At 51.4% G+C, this 13,898-nt stretch overlaps 1 protein-coding gene across 5 annotated transcripts in view; it reads left to right on the top strand.

Annotated features, from left to right (window-relative positions):
* Nucleotides 1-12,148, top strand: part of ZER1 (zyg-11 related cell cycle regulator) — a 41,343-nt gene extending 29,195 nt beyond the window's left edge. For all 5 annotated transcript variants that reach the window (XM_032257495.1, XM_032257493.1, XM_032257494.1 and 2 more), the window contains exons 12-16: nt 34-149; nt 491-679; nt 4,051-4,148; nt 5,878-5,980; nt 10,532-12,148. In XM_032257495.1, the coding sequence (XP_032113386.1) occupies nt 34-149; nt 491-679; nt 4,051-4,148; nt 5,878-5,980; nt 10,532-10,589 (564 nt within the window). In that variant the 3' untranslated portion in view covers nt 10,590-12,148. The remainder of the gene's footprint in view (nt 1-33; nt 150-490; nt 680-4,050; nt 4,149-5,877; nt 5,981-10,531) is intronic.
* The last annotated feature ends 1,750 nt before the right edge of the window (nt 12,149-13,898 follow it).

Here is a 13,898-nt window from a genome sequence, read left to right as displayed (position 1 = left end):
TTGATATGACCCCATTGGCTCTCATTTTCCCAGGAATTCCCAGAGAAGCAGGAACTACATAGGAATATGCTAGGCCTCTTGGGGAATGTGGCAGAAGTGAAGGAGCTGCGGCCTCAGCTAATGACTTCCCAGTTCATCAGCGTCTTCAGGTTTGTATTTTTCTTCCTTTCCCTTTTTGCCTTGGCTGCCAGGATGCTCAGAGCTCTAGTGTATGCTCAGTTGCACAATTGCTCTTAGCCTAGGTTTGTTATAAATATCATTTTCCGTTGATAATGTGGTTTTTTATTCATTCAGTCCTTCATACGTGGTCCTTTTGCAGTTATATCTTAAATGACCTCAAATCTCTTTAGAATTAGTCTGGGTATAGACAATATTGGATAAAGAAATAAGTAGTACCTCTTGCTTCTAGTTTTAAGTTGGGGTCCTGCAGCTGGCATCTGAAGAGAAACTGGGGGAGTGGGACTCTATTTCTCGGTCTTTCTCCTGGCAGCAATCTGTTGGAAAGCAAGGCCGATGGGATCGAGGTTTCCTACAATGCCTGTGGCGTCCTCTCCCACATCATGTTTGATGGGCCCGAGGCCTGGGGCGTCTGTGAGCCCCAGCGCAAGGAGGTGGAGGAGCGCATGTGGGCCGCCATCCAGAGCTGGGACATCAACTCTCGGAGAAACATCAATTACAGGTGCGGGCAGGGCAGGGAGCAGGGATACAGTGTGGAATATGGGGTAAGTGCTGGGTAGGACGCTCGTGCCATCAAGGTCTGCTCAGAGCTCCCGCCTTCCTTCTGGTCCTCTGTGGGCTTCTGTTCTCACTCACTGATGCATAGTTGCAGACAGCACAGAGCATACATAAGGGCACCATCTCACCCATGCAGCTTGGAGCATTTGTCCCGCATGCCAACATCTGCATGTACCCAAGCCTGCTCTTTGCAAACCATTGATACCGACTTGTTTGTGGGGAGGGATGGGGGAGAAAACAGACGCACAACAGAAAACCATACAGGTGGGCCGAGGACAATAGCTCTCGCCTATAATCCCAGCACTTTGGGAAGCCAAGACAGGAGGATCACTTAAGCCTAAGATTTCAAGACAGGCTTGGGCAACACAGTAAGACCTCCTCTTTACTAAACATTTTTAAAAATCAGGCTGACCATGGTGGCTCACACCTGTAATCCCAGCACTTTGGGAAGCCGAGGTGGGCAGATCACGAGGTCAGGAGTTCAAGACCAGCCTAGCCAATATGACAAAACCCCATCTCTACTAAAAATACAAAAATTAGCCAGGCGTGGTGGTGCACACCTGTAATCCCAGAAACTCAGGAAGCTGAGGCAGGAGAGTCACTTGGACTCAGGAGGTGGAGGTTGCAGTGAGTTCAGATCAAGCCACTGCACTCCAGCCTGGTGACAGAGCAAGACTCCGTCTCAAAAAAAAAAAAAAAAATCAGCCGTCATGATAGTGCACACCTGTAGTCCCACCTACTGGGGAGGCTGAGGCAGGAGGATGACTTGATCCCAGGAAGTCAAGGCTGCACTGAGCCTAGATTATGCCACTGCACTCCTGCCTGGGAGACAGAATGAGACTCCATTTCTTAAAAAAAAAAAGAAAAAGAAAAAAAACAAAACAGGGCTGGGGCTGGGCGCGGTGGCTCATACCTGTAATCCCAGCACTTTGGGAGGCTGAGGCAGGCAGATCACCTGAGGTCAGGAGTTACAGACCAGCCTGGCCAACACAGTGAAAGCCCTGTCTCTGCTAAAAATACAAAAATTAGCCAGGCATGGTGGTGGGCACTTGTAATCCCAGCCACTTGGGAGGCTGAGGCACGAGAATCCCTTAAACCTGGGAGCCAGAGGTTACAGTGAGCCAAGATCTTGACATTGTACTCCAGCCTGGGTAACAGCAATACTCCATCTCAAAAGAAAGAAATCAAGAAGAAGAAAAAAACAGGAATTGTTTATAATCTCACTCCCTGAAAGAGACGCCTGTTGACATTTTGGTGTCTCTCCTTCCACAATGTTTCTGGGCACAGATTTCATTACTTGAAGTCAAGCTGGCATCAATTCCTACTGTATTGTGACTGAATGGCCAATCACCAGGCCTGGATCTCCTGCGTCATTTTAGGAAAGAGTCACTTTCTATGTGCCATCCTGTACAGATGGACATTTCACTTGAAAACCCATATTGGGTGCGTTGGAACCAAATTATTTTCTGTGTGCAAAAAAAGAAAAAGAAAAAAAGAAAACCCATATTGGGGCCGGGCACGGTGGCTCACACCTGTAATCTCAGTACTTTGGGAGGCCAAGGCAGGTGGATCATGAGGTCAGGAGTTCAAGACGAGCCTGGCCAACATGGTGAACCCTCACGTCTACTAAAAATAAAAAAAAATAGCTGAGTACGGTGGTGGGCACCTGTAATCCCAGCTACTTGTGAGGCTGAGGCAGGAGAATTGTTTGAATCTGGGAGGCGGAGGTTGCAGTGAGCTGATATCCTGCCATTGCACTCCAGCCTGGGAGACAGACCAAGACTCCGTCTCAAAAAAAAAAAAAAAAAAAAAAAAAAAGAAAACCCATATTGGGAGGAATGGGCTGACATTTACAGCCTTGCCATCGTGCCATAGTTTTTGGGAAGAAAGGGAGCAGAATGACTGGCCCAGAAGTTTTACACACACGTTTCAGGCTTTTGGACCATGACTCCAGGCTGGCCCACAAAAGGCCCTTGACAGGAGAACAGTCACAGGCCAGTCACCAACCTGGACAATATAGTGAGACCTCACCTCTGCAAAAAAAATTTTTTTTTTGAGACAGAGTTTTGTGCTTTTGCCCAGACTGGAGTGCAATAGTGCAATCTTGGCTCACTGAAACCTCTGCCTCCCAGGTTCAAGCCATTCTCCTGTCCCAGACTCTCGAGTAGCTGGTACTACAGGTACACGCTGCCATGCCTGACTAATTTTTTGTATTTTAGTAGAGATGGGGATTCACCATGTTGCCCAGGCTAGTCTTGAACTCCCGAACACAGGCAATCCACCTGCCTCGGCCTCCCAAAGTGCTAGGATTACAGGCGTGAGCCACCACGCCTGACCAAAAAAAAAAAATTTTTTTTCGAGACACGGTTTTGCTCTGTTGCCCAGGCTGGAGTACGGTGGCACGACCTTGGCTCACTGCAACCTCTATGTTCTGGGTTCAAGGGATTCTCCTGCCTAAGCCTCCCAAGTAGCTGGGGACTACAGGCACACGCTAACATGCCCAGCTAATTTTTTTTTTGTATTTTTAGTAGAGACAGGTGGTGCACACCTGTAGTCCCGGCTCCTTAGGAGGCTGAGGTGGGAGGAGCACTTGCACAGCCTAGAAGATCAAAGTCTCAGTGAGCCAAGATTGAGACACTGCACTCCAGCCTCGGCAGCAGGGCGAGACCTTATATCACAAAACAAAACAAAATGCCAGGCGTGGTGGCTCACACCTGTAATCCCAGTACTTTGGGAGGCCGAGGCAGGTGGATCATTTGAGATCAGGAGTTCGGACGAAACTGGCCAACGTAGTGAAACTCCGCCTCTACTAAAAATACAAAAATTAGCCAGGCATGGTGGTGGTTCATGCCTGTAGTCCCAGCTAATCAAGAGGCTGAGGCAGGAGAATCGCTTGAACCCAGGAAGCAGAAGTTGCAGTGAGCGGAGATCGCGCAACTGCACTCCAGCATGGGCAACCGAACAAAACTCCATCTCAAAAAAAAAAAAAAGCAGTCACACATGCTTCTGTTCTCAGGGTGCCTCTCCCCTCTTCCCCCCAGGCTGCGTCTGCTCTATGCTGAGGTCTCCAGCTTTCTTGTCCCCCTACTCTGGGTCCCTTCTGCCTCCTTCACATGCTTATGCCTTTATCCTTTCTCCAAGGGAGCCTCATCGTGCAGCCTGCCAGTGTCATGCAGGGCCTGCTGCCCCTTCTCCTTGGCATCCTGCCAGCCTGTCATGGTCACTAGGATTCTCCAGCAGGGGAAAACCTCAGACTAGAAAAGACACACTCCCCCACCCCAGCATCCACAGTGACCTTGATTTCTCTTCCTGCAGGTCATTTGAACCAATTCTGCGCCTCCTTCCCCAGGGAATCTCTCCTGTCAGCCAGCACTGGGCAACCTGGGCTCTGTACAACCTCGTATCTGTCTACCGTGAGTGCCAACTTGTCCTGGGTTCAGACACTCATCCAGCTGAAAGCAGATGTGCCCTCAGGGAGTCTGTAGTCCAGGAACGGAACATTAATTGCTGCTGCCAGCTTTTGTTCCTCAGTGCAGAGCCCTCCACTTTCCAGCATTTGTGGGATACCCAGCTTAATGGGCAACTCCTGTCTCATCACCAGAAGAAGGCCTGGCAAAGGAAATACCTGTGCAGAGTTCCCAGCCAGCTTTCTTAATGCTTCCTGCTTCCATATGCAGAAACCGTCCAAAATCTCCATGCCAGTTGGGCACAGTGGTGCACACTAGCTGTTCAGGAGGCTAAGACAGAATTGCCTGAGGTCTGGAGTTTCCAGCTGCAATGAGCTATGATCATGCCTGTGAATAGCCACTGCACTCCAGCCTGGGCAACACAGTGAGACCCCCATCTCCAAAAATAAAATAAAAGTCTCCATGCTTTCTGCATGAAAAAAATACCATACCACCAGCTGATTCCAACCTGGCAGGTCACCAGAATCAGCTGGTAAAAATACAGATAAATCTTGGTCCTTGGATCTGTTGAAAAAGAATATCCAGGGACAGGGCTTAGAAATCTATATTTTTACAGAAACTTCTCAAAGGATCACCATCTTTAGGAGCCACTGGTTTCACTGGTTTGGGTGACATTTTCCATAGTATGAGCACTGGAAGCCAGGCTCAGTGGCTCATGCCTGTATTTTCAGAACTTTGGGAGGCTGAGTTGGGAGGACTGCTTGAGCCCAGGAGGTTGAGACTAGCATAGGCAACATGGTGAGACCCTGTCTCCGCTTTAAAAAAAAAATTAGGCTGAGTGCAGCAGCTTATGCCTGTAATCCTAGCATACCAGGAGGCTGAGGTGAGTGAATCACTTGAGGGTAAGAGTTTGAGACCAGCCTGGCCAACATAGCGAAACCTTGTCTCTACTAAAAATACAAAAATTAGCCAGGTGTGATGGCACATGCCTGTAGTCACAGCTACTAGGGAGGAGGCAGAGGTTGCAGTGAGCTGAGATCACGCCACTACACTCCAGCCTGGGTGACAGAGTGAGACTCCATCTCAAAATATATGTATATGTATATGTGTGTGTGTATATATATATATATATATACACACACACACACATAATTTTATATATATATATATTTTGGGCCACTGTAGCCCACACCTATAATCCCAGCACTTTGGGAGGCCAAGGCAGGCAGAGTCACCTGAGGTCAGCCACCAGCCTGGCCAACATGGTGAAACCCCAACTCTACTAAAAATACAAAAAAATCAGCTGGATGTGGTGGTACACACCTGTAATCGCAGCCGTTCTGGAGGCTGAGACATGAGAACCACTTGAACCCAGGAGGCAGAGGTTACAGTGAGCCGAGATTGCACCACTGCACTCCAGCCTGGGTGACAGAGTGAGACTCTATCTCAAAAACTCTCTATATATATTTAAAAAAAAAAAAAAAAAGAATGAGCTGAGCTCTGGAAATAAATGCAACTTCAAACCAAGGACTCACCTCTTGCTTCCCCTACGTGGATGTAGAACTCCCACCCATGGGGCTGGGCACACATCACTTGCCCCTATTTCTAGCACTGTCCCCACCAAGACCTGTGTCTTTACACCCCTGAAACCAGGATACAGACAGGGTGGGTTTCTGGGCCTCAGGGTGATAAGAAGACCCATCCTGATCCTCTGCTGTCTACTCCTATTCCACAGCGGACAAGTACTGCCCTCTACTGATCAAAGAAGGAGGGATGCCCCTTCTGAGGGACATAATAAAGATGGCGACCGCACGGCAGGAGACCAAGGAGATGGCCCGGTAAGAGACAAGCAGTGTGTTTCTGCCTGGAACCTTGATTTGGGGGAGTAAGGACACAGTAGGGGCCCTCTGGAAGTTAGGAATGGCTGAAATTTCCAGGGCAGCTTGGGGTTGAGTGTGGAGGTGGACAGTGTATTGATGTCCAGCTGAGTCCTCTCTAAATGTCATCTCGGCCACAATATGGCTGGAAACTAGATGACCAAGCTCTGAACGGAGCATCAGGGCCCTCATTTGTAAGCTTAGTTTCCTTTTATTTCCAACAAATTCCATCTCCTCTCATCAATGGGCATTAGCAAGTCAGGTTTGAACTTTTCACTATTTTGGCCAAAGACATTCCCACTAAAGAAGGGACACAGTGTGGTAAAATACATTCTAGAGATAAGATGAGGCAGAGTGCAAGTGAGTTTTCTGAATGTGAAGGTCACAAACATGGTGGAGTCTCGGCCTTCCGTGGCTGTGTGGCTTTCACTGCAGCCTCTAAAATGTTACTGCCTCCATTTCTCAGGACACAAGAGACTCAGGGATGCCATGTGTCCAGATTGGCAAGAATGACCTTGTTTTCTCCAGGATTCATTCTAGAAGGGAGAACAGTCAAGCTGACCCCTGTATACTTTTGTCATGGCTCTGAACTTGGTATAGAGGAAAAGGTCACATGGAGGACGGGCCAGGAACTCAGAGGCTACTCAGACACCACTTCCTGGGCCAGGGGAGGGAAGTGTCAGCTGGTTCTGCTATTATATCTGGCCAAAGGCACTGCTGGACAGGTGCAGTGGCTCATGATTATAATCCCAGCACTTTGGGAGGCCAAGGCAGGAGGATTACTTGAGGCCAGCCTGGAAAACATAGCAAGACCCATCTCTAAAAAACAAAACAAAACAAAAATTTGGCCAGGGATGGTGGTATGCACCTGTAGTCCCAACTACTCAGTGGGGCTGAAGTAGGAAAGTCGCTTGAGCCTAGGAGGTGCAGGCTGCAGTGAGCTGTGACCATAATCATGACACTGAACTCCAGCCTGTGCAACAAACTGAGACCCCACCTCTAAGAAAGAAAGAAAGAGAGAAAGAGAGAAAGAGAGAGAGAGAGAGAAAGAGAAAGAAAGAAGAGAAAGAAAGAAAGGAAGGAAGGAAGAAAGAAAGAAAAGGAGAAAGAAAGAGAAAGTCAGTCCAGGTGCAGTGGCTCATGTCTGTAATCCCAACATTTCAGGAGGCTGAGGCTTGAGGCCAGGAGTTTGAGACCAGCCTGGGCAACATGACAAGACCCTGTCACTACAAAAAAAATTTAGAAATAAGCTGGGTATGGTGGTGTGCACCTGTAGTATTAGCTACTTGGGGGGCTGTGGCAGAAGGATCATTTGAGCCCAGGAGTTTGAGGCTACAGTGAGCTTTTTTTTGGGGGGAGGGCAGGGTCTTACTGTTGCCCAGGCTGGAGTGCAGTGGCATGATCATGGCTCACTGCACCTCCCCAGACTCAGGTAATCCTCTCACCTCAGCTTCCCAAACAGCTAGGACTACAGGTGTGTGCCACCACACCCAGCTAATTTTTGTATTTTTTGTAGAGGCAGGGTCTCACTACGTTGCCTAGACTGGTCCCAAACTCCTGGGCTCAGGCGATCCTCCCACCTTAGCTTCCTAAAGTACTGGGATTACAGGTGGGTGCCACCCTGCACCCAGCCAGGTGAGCTTTGATTGTGCGACCGTACTCCAGCCTGGGTGACGCAGTAAGACCCTATTTCAAAAAAAAATTTTTTTTTTTTGAGACAGAGTCTCACTCTGTCACCCAGGCTGGAGTACAGTGGTGCAATCTCGACTCACTTCAGCCTCCACCTCCTGGGTTCAAGTGATTCTCCTGCTTCAGCCTCCGGACCGGCTGGGATTACTGGCACACACCACCACACCCAGCTAATTTTCATATTTTTAGTAGAGATGAGGTTTTACCATGTTGGCCAGGCTGGTGAAGACCAGATGCGGTGGCTCACACCTGTAATCCCAGCACTTTGGGAGGCTGAGGTGGGTGGATCACTTAAGGTCAGGAGTTCGAGACCTGGCTAACATGGTAAAACCCCGTCTCTATTAAAAATACAAAAATTGGCCTGGCGAAGTGGGCGAGGTGGGCGAGGTGGCTCAGCACTTTGGGAGGTCAAGGCGCGCAGATCACAAGGTCAGGAGTTCAAGACCAGCCTGGCCAACATGGTGAAACCCCATTTCTGCTAAAAATACAAAAAATTAGCCGGGCATGGTGGTGCATGCCTATAATCCCAGCTACTTGGGAGGCTGAGGCAGGAGAATTGCTTGAACCCGGGAGGTGGAGGTTGCAGTGAGCTGAGATTATGCCACTGGACTCCAGCCTGGACAACAGAGCGAGACTCTGTCTCAAAAAAAAAAAAAAAAAAGAAAGAAAGAAAAATTAGGGGGGCCTGGTGGTGCGCACCTGTAATCCCAGCTACTTGGGAGGCTGAGGCAGGAGAATGGCTGGAACCCAGGAGGTGGAGGTTGCAGTGAGCCAAGATCACGCCACTGTGCTCCAGCCTGATCAACAGAGCAAGACTCTGTCTCAAAAAAATAAAATAGAGGCCAGGCGCAGTGGCTCACGCCTTTAATCCCAGCACTTTGGGAGGCTAAGGTGGGTGGATCACAAGGTCAAGAGTTTGAGATCAGCCTGGCTAACATAGTGAAACCGTGTCTTTACTAAAAATACAAAAATTAGCCAGACATGCACCTGTAGTTCCACCTACTCGGGAGGCTGAGGCAGGAGAATCGCTTGAACCCGGGAGGCCGAGGTTGCAGTGAGCTGAGACTGCCATTGCACTCTAGCCTGGGTGACAGAGTGAGACTCTGTCTCAAAAAAATAATTAATTAATTAATTAAATAAAACAAAATGTAAGGCCAAGCTCAGTGGCTCATGCCTGTAATCCCAGCACTTTGGGAGGCCGAGGTGGGTGAATCACAAGGTCAGGAGTTTGAGACCAGCTTGGCCAAGATGGTGAAACCCCGTCTCCACTAAAAATACAAAAATGGGCCGGGCGCGGTGGCTCAAGCCTGTAATCCCAGCACTTTGGGAGGCCGATGCGGGCGGATCATGAGGTCAGGATATCAAGACCATCCTGGCCAACATGGTGAAACCCTGTCTCTACTAAAATAACAAAAAATCAGCTGGAGGTGGTGGCACGCACCGGTAGTCCCAGCTACTCAGAAGACTGAGGCAGGGGAATCACTTGAATCTGGGAGACGGAGGTTGCAGTGAGCCGAGATCATGCCACTGCACTCCAGCCTGGCGAAAGAGCAAGATTCTGTCTCAAACAAAATGAATAAACAAATAAAACAATAAATTGACAGGGTTGTCCCCTTGGTTTTCTCTTCCAATGCATCTGGGAGGTGGGAGGTGGCCGGTGGCCCTGAAATTTCTTTTCTTTTTTTTTTTTTTTTTTTTTTGAGATAGAGTCTCGCTCTGTCACCCAGGCTGGAGTGCAGTGGCACGATCTCAGCTCACTGCAACCTCCACCTCCCAGGTTCAAGCAGTTCTCCTCTCTCAGCCTCCTGAGTAGCTGGAATTACAGGTGCATGCCACCACGCCCAGCTAATTTTTGTATTTTTAGTAGAGATGGGGTTTCACCATGTTGGTTCAGGCTGGTCTCGAATTCCTGACCTTGTGATCTGCCTGCCTCAGCCTACTAAAGTGCTGGGATTATAGGCGTGAGCCACCGTGCCCAGCTGGCCCTGGAATTTTCATGGTTAACAGGGATTCCCAGGAAATTTGAGAAGCACTAGATAAGACTGACCAGTTACGCAGGGCAGTCACTTTGAACATTTTTCCAGGGCCTGTGATGGGAATCTGAGGCATTGGTCTGTCTGACAGCAAGGAGTAAATGACCCTGGACAATGCTTAGGAGAAGGCCCTTGGCCTATCCACTGATCCCTCTCCCACTCTGAGTATCTGCTTCCTAAAATGCATTGGGGCACCCCTTGAATACATGGAGGCCGCAGTGAAGCCCCCAACTCAGAGGCTTGGTGTTGAATGGACAAGCTGTCCGGGGTCCAGCGTGACAGCTGACAGTGATGGGTGTCAAGGGGCAGTCTGGGGCAGTCAAGATTTGAAATCTGAGCTGGAGCACTGGTCCCTAGCTGCCCCTGCCCCACCCTGGACCTGCCACTGAATCTGGGCCTCTGGGGGAATCTGATGTGTAGTCAGTTTGGGGACCACTGGTGGACGTCTGGAAAGAGAAGGGTCTAGTGTGCAGGGGAAAAAAGAAGGAAGAGGTCGCTAAAGAAAGTTCCAAAGTGTTTTGGAGGTCAGGCCTGGGACTGGGGGTGGGGGAAGAGGGGCATGGGAAGGAAGGGAGGGGAGGACGGGTGGTGATGGCATTCATGGCCACAGGTGCCATTCCCTGGGTCCCTGCACATGCCAGCCACTCTACCAACCCCTCCGTCTACATCATTCGGTCAGTGTCACCATCACTGTGAACATGTGTTCACCCAGCTGCCTGATGACCTAGGAGAGGCTGGGCTCACCCCACTCAAGCCCGCCCTCCAATGCTGTCTCCCCCATTGTCTCCAGCAAGGTGATTGAGCACTGCAGTAACTTTAAAGAGGAGAACATGGACACGTCCAGATAGAGGCCTCTGCCCTCAAGGCTGCCACCACTCTGGACCACAGGCGGGGAGGAAGCGCGCTCAAGCAGCCCAGCGGGCAGGCCCCTTATGGGGAGCCTCCCGTTGGGTGAAGAGACACGGGGGACTTTTGCACAACCGACGCTTTTCCTTAACATTAGTGAGATATATATATATATTATATATATATATTATTTTTTTTGGTTAGGAAGTGTGAAGTTTTGTGTGTATGATTTCTGTACAAAAGCAACACTCCCGGAGTCCCTGCCACTTCCTTGGCCATTCTCAAACCCACTCAAAGCCTTCATCGCTGCCACACTCACTCCTACCCCAGCCGGACTAAATGCCTATAACGTTGAGTGTCCAGTCCTTGCCCAGTAAACTCAGATCCTGGCCTGGCTCACTTTGATGAGAGGAGCAGGCCATGGACAGCCTACTCCAGCATCTTGACTCACTGCTCATGTCTGAGAACCCCATCTTGGCTCCCGGGCGCAGCTGATGGGGTTTGGGGATTAGAACTTACCCCATTGGGTCTCCCAAAAGCCTTGGTGCTCCCAGCTGTGGGCCATCTGGGGCAAGAAAGTGAGCCATTCCTAGGCTGAGGTCCAGGCAGCCCTGCCCCCGAAGACGCTCTAGGAGCAGGGCGCCCAGTGGTCCTGCTGCTGTCCGGCCAGGCCTGCCTGAGGCCACGCTGCTACGGAGGCTGCCTCCTAGTCTCCCATCAGGTCCCAGGCTGTGGAAGGCCCCAGCCCAGGGATGGCCAGAACTCAGGGGCAGATGCCACTGCCCCTTCTGCCAAACACATCCAGAACCTGCCCCAGCCCTGGAAGCCAGCATCTTCTGGGGCCAGGGGATTGCTTCCTCACTTCACAGCCCTCACCTGCCCAGGCGCTCCCACCAGCAGAACTGAGCCTGCCTCCTCATCCCAGCCTGCCCCGCTGCCCAGACAGCCCCACGCCTCTGAGAGGCAGAGGCCCGACGCCAGCCTTTCACCCACAGTAGCCACACAGCCGCCTCCAGACCAGCACTTGGACGGCCCTGCAGTGGCCGCTTGGGCCTCCCGGGCTGTCCCTCCCGGCCCTAGGCTTTACCTTGGAAGCCTGAGAGGTGCCAGCTCTCTCGCTCCTCCCTCGATGCGTTCCTCCCCAAATGGACGCTGCCGTTGCTTCTCATCGGACACTTGTGGACCGCAGGAGCCTGGGGAGCAGCCAAACCCTGGAGGCAGCCTTTGGGTGATGGCTTTTTCTTCCCTTTTCCTTCTAGGGGCCTGTTTTTCGGTGTTTTTAGCATTTCTGCCTCCAGGCAGGATAGCCGGGTGAGCAGCTTTGGGAGAGACACCTGGCCTTTTTCTCCTGGAGCCTGTCCCTCCTGCCCTAGGAAGGGGCAGCAGCCCTGTGTTCCCCCAGCTTGGCAGATGGGCCGCATGCGGCGCTCCCTTCCATCCCACGCTCAGTGGCCCCGGCCAGACCCTGGCAGAGTTCACACCTCATTGCTTTATCCCCTGGGGTCTGGGGAAATGTCTGTACTTTGGGATGTCACAGAAATACATTTTTGTGCAAAGTGGAGAATGGAGCGTCTTTTTTGTGGAAGGGATTGCTAGCCTGGCTTCCAGGCTCCAGAGCAGGGCTCAAGCTACTCCTGGCAGGGCGGCTACAGTATGGGTAGTTCTGTGGGAGGGAGGGGTGCGTTTGGTGGGTTAAAGCCTGCAGCCTGGGGACAGGTGGCAGCGGACTGAGCTGGAGTACCTGTTTCCTCTGCCTTCTCTTCACAGCCTTGTGCCCACTGAGGACACAGCTGGCAACCAGACCAACAGGGCACCTGCCCAGGGCAGCTCAGCCTGATGGGGGAGACAGATGGCAAATAGGAGATTATGGCTGTGTGTCACCAGCGGGGAGAAGGCAGGAGACTGGGTGTCTCCGGCCAGCAGGTGGGAGTGGGCAGGTGGGTCAGGGAAGCCTGGAGTCTGCTGGGCCACAGTGCTTCAGGGAGAGGGGGAGGAGCCAATGCTGTGTCCCCATGTGTCTGGGAGGCTTCTCACAAGAGGACAGAGTGGAGCCAAACGCAGTGAAAAGACAGAAGCTGCCCAGGTCTGGCCTGAGGGCTGAGGAAAAGAGCATCTTCAGCAGAGGGTCCCGCCAGGGCGGCCAGAGAAGCAGCCCCATGTGGCCCTGGCAGCGTGAGGATCAAGGGTGCAGTGGGAGGGGACCAAGAAGTCGCTGGAGCGAAATTGTGAGGTGGCCAGACTGCAGCATGGCCCAGGGCCGTCCTAACTGACGCCTGTTGTCCCACACCACTATCGACAGTGGCTTCACATCCTCAGAGCTGCCTGGCTGGAATAAGAAATGATACGGTCACACCCTTTATAGGCCACAGTGAGTGTGTGGATTTTATTCTCTATGTGAGGTTTTAAGCCTGGGTATCAGAGCAGGCTTAAGCGTTTCTGGAAGCTGAACACTGACTCCTCCCACAGGCTCTGTGAAGCCGAGATCCCCTCTTCATCACCACCTGCAGGGCCTGGACCTGGCCTCTCTCTCCCCTGGGTGAGAGCCCCTGCCACTGGCCACCCACAGGACCTGGCAGGAAGGGCATCAGGTGTTTGCCTTGGAACCCTGGTGGGGCGTCTGTGCCTGGGAGGGAATGAGGGCAGTGCCTGCCAGCAGCAGCCAACACTGCTGAACCTTCATCTGTGTGCCAGGCCCTGTGCTAGGTGCTTCATGGACCTTCCGCTTCCTTAGAACACTGGCAGCAATCCATTTCACAGACAAGGACACTGAGACTCAGAGAGGTGAAGTGACTTCATTTTTTATTTTTTCTGAGACCAAGGTCTCACTGTTGTCCAGGCTGAGTGCGATGGCACAGTCACAGCTCACTGCAGCCTCGACCTCCTGGGCTCAAGCAATCCGTGCACCTCAGCCTCCCAAGTGGCTGGGGCCGCAAATGTGTACTCCCATGCACATCTAATTTTTGGTTTTTTTGTAGAAATGGGGTCTCACTATGTTGCCAGGCTGGTCTCAAACTCCTGGGCTTAAGCAATCCTCCCACCTCAGCCTTCCACACTGTTGAGATTACAGGCATGTACCACCTGGCCTGATATGACTTCTTACCTCAAGGTTGCTGCAGTAAAGGAGGGAAAACAAGGTCCTCCGATGTGCCAGGTGCTTCTCCTCCAGCTCCTTGGCCTGGTACCTGCCATTTCCTGTGTCAGGAACACTAGTTCCTGCTCGTCCCGTCACAGCACCTACTTATCTCATGGAGCTGAAATTGCTTTGTTTAGTCTCCCACGTTGGACTGTGAGCAACAAGGCACATGGAGGCT

This window comes from Sapajus apella, unplaced genomic scaffold (assembly GCF_009761245.1).
Source record: "Sapajus apella isolate SASKATOON/1434 unplaced genomic scaffold, GSC_monkey_1.0 scaffold97, whole genome shotgun sequence".
Lineage (NCBI taxonomy): Eukaryota > Metazoa > Chordata > Mammalia > Primates > Cebidae > Sapajus > Sapajus apella.
This window is presented reverse-complemented; position numbering and strand designations above follow the sequence as displayed.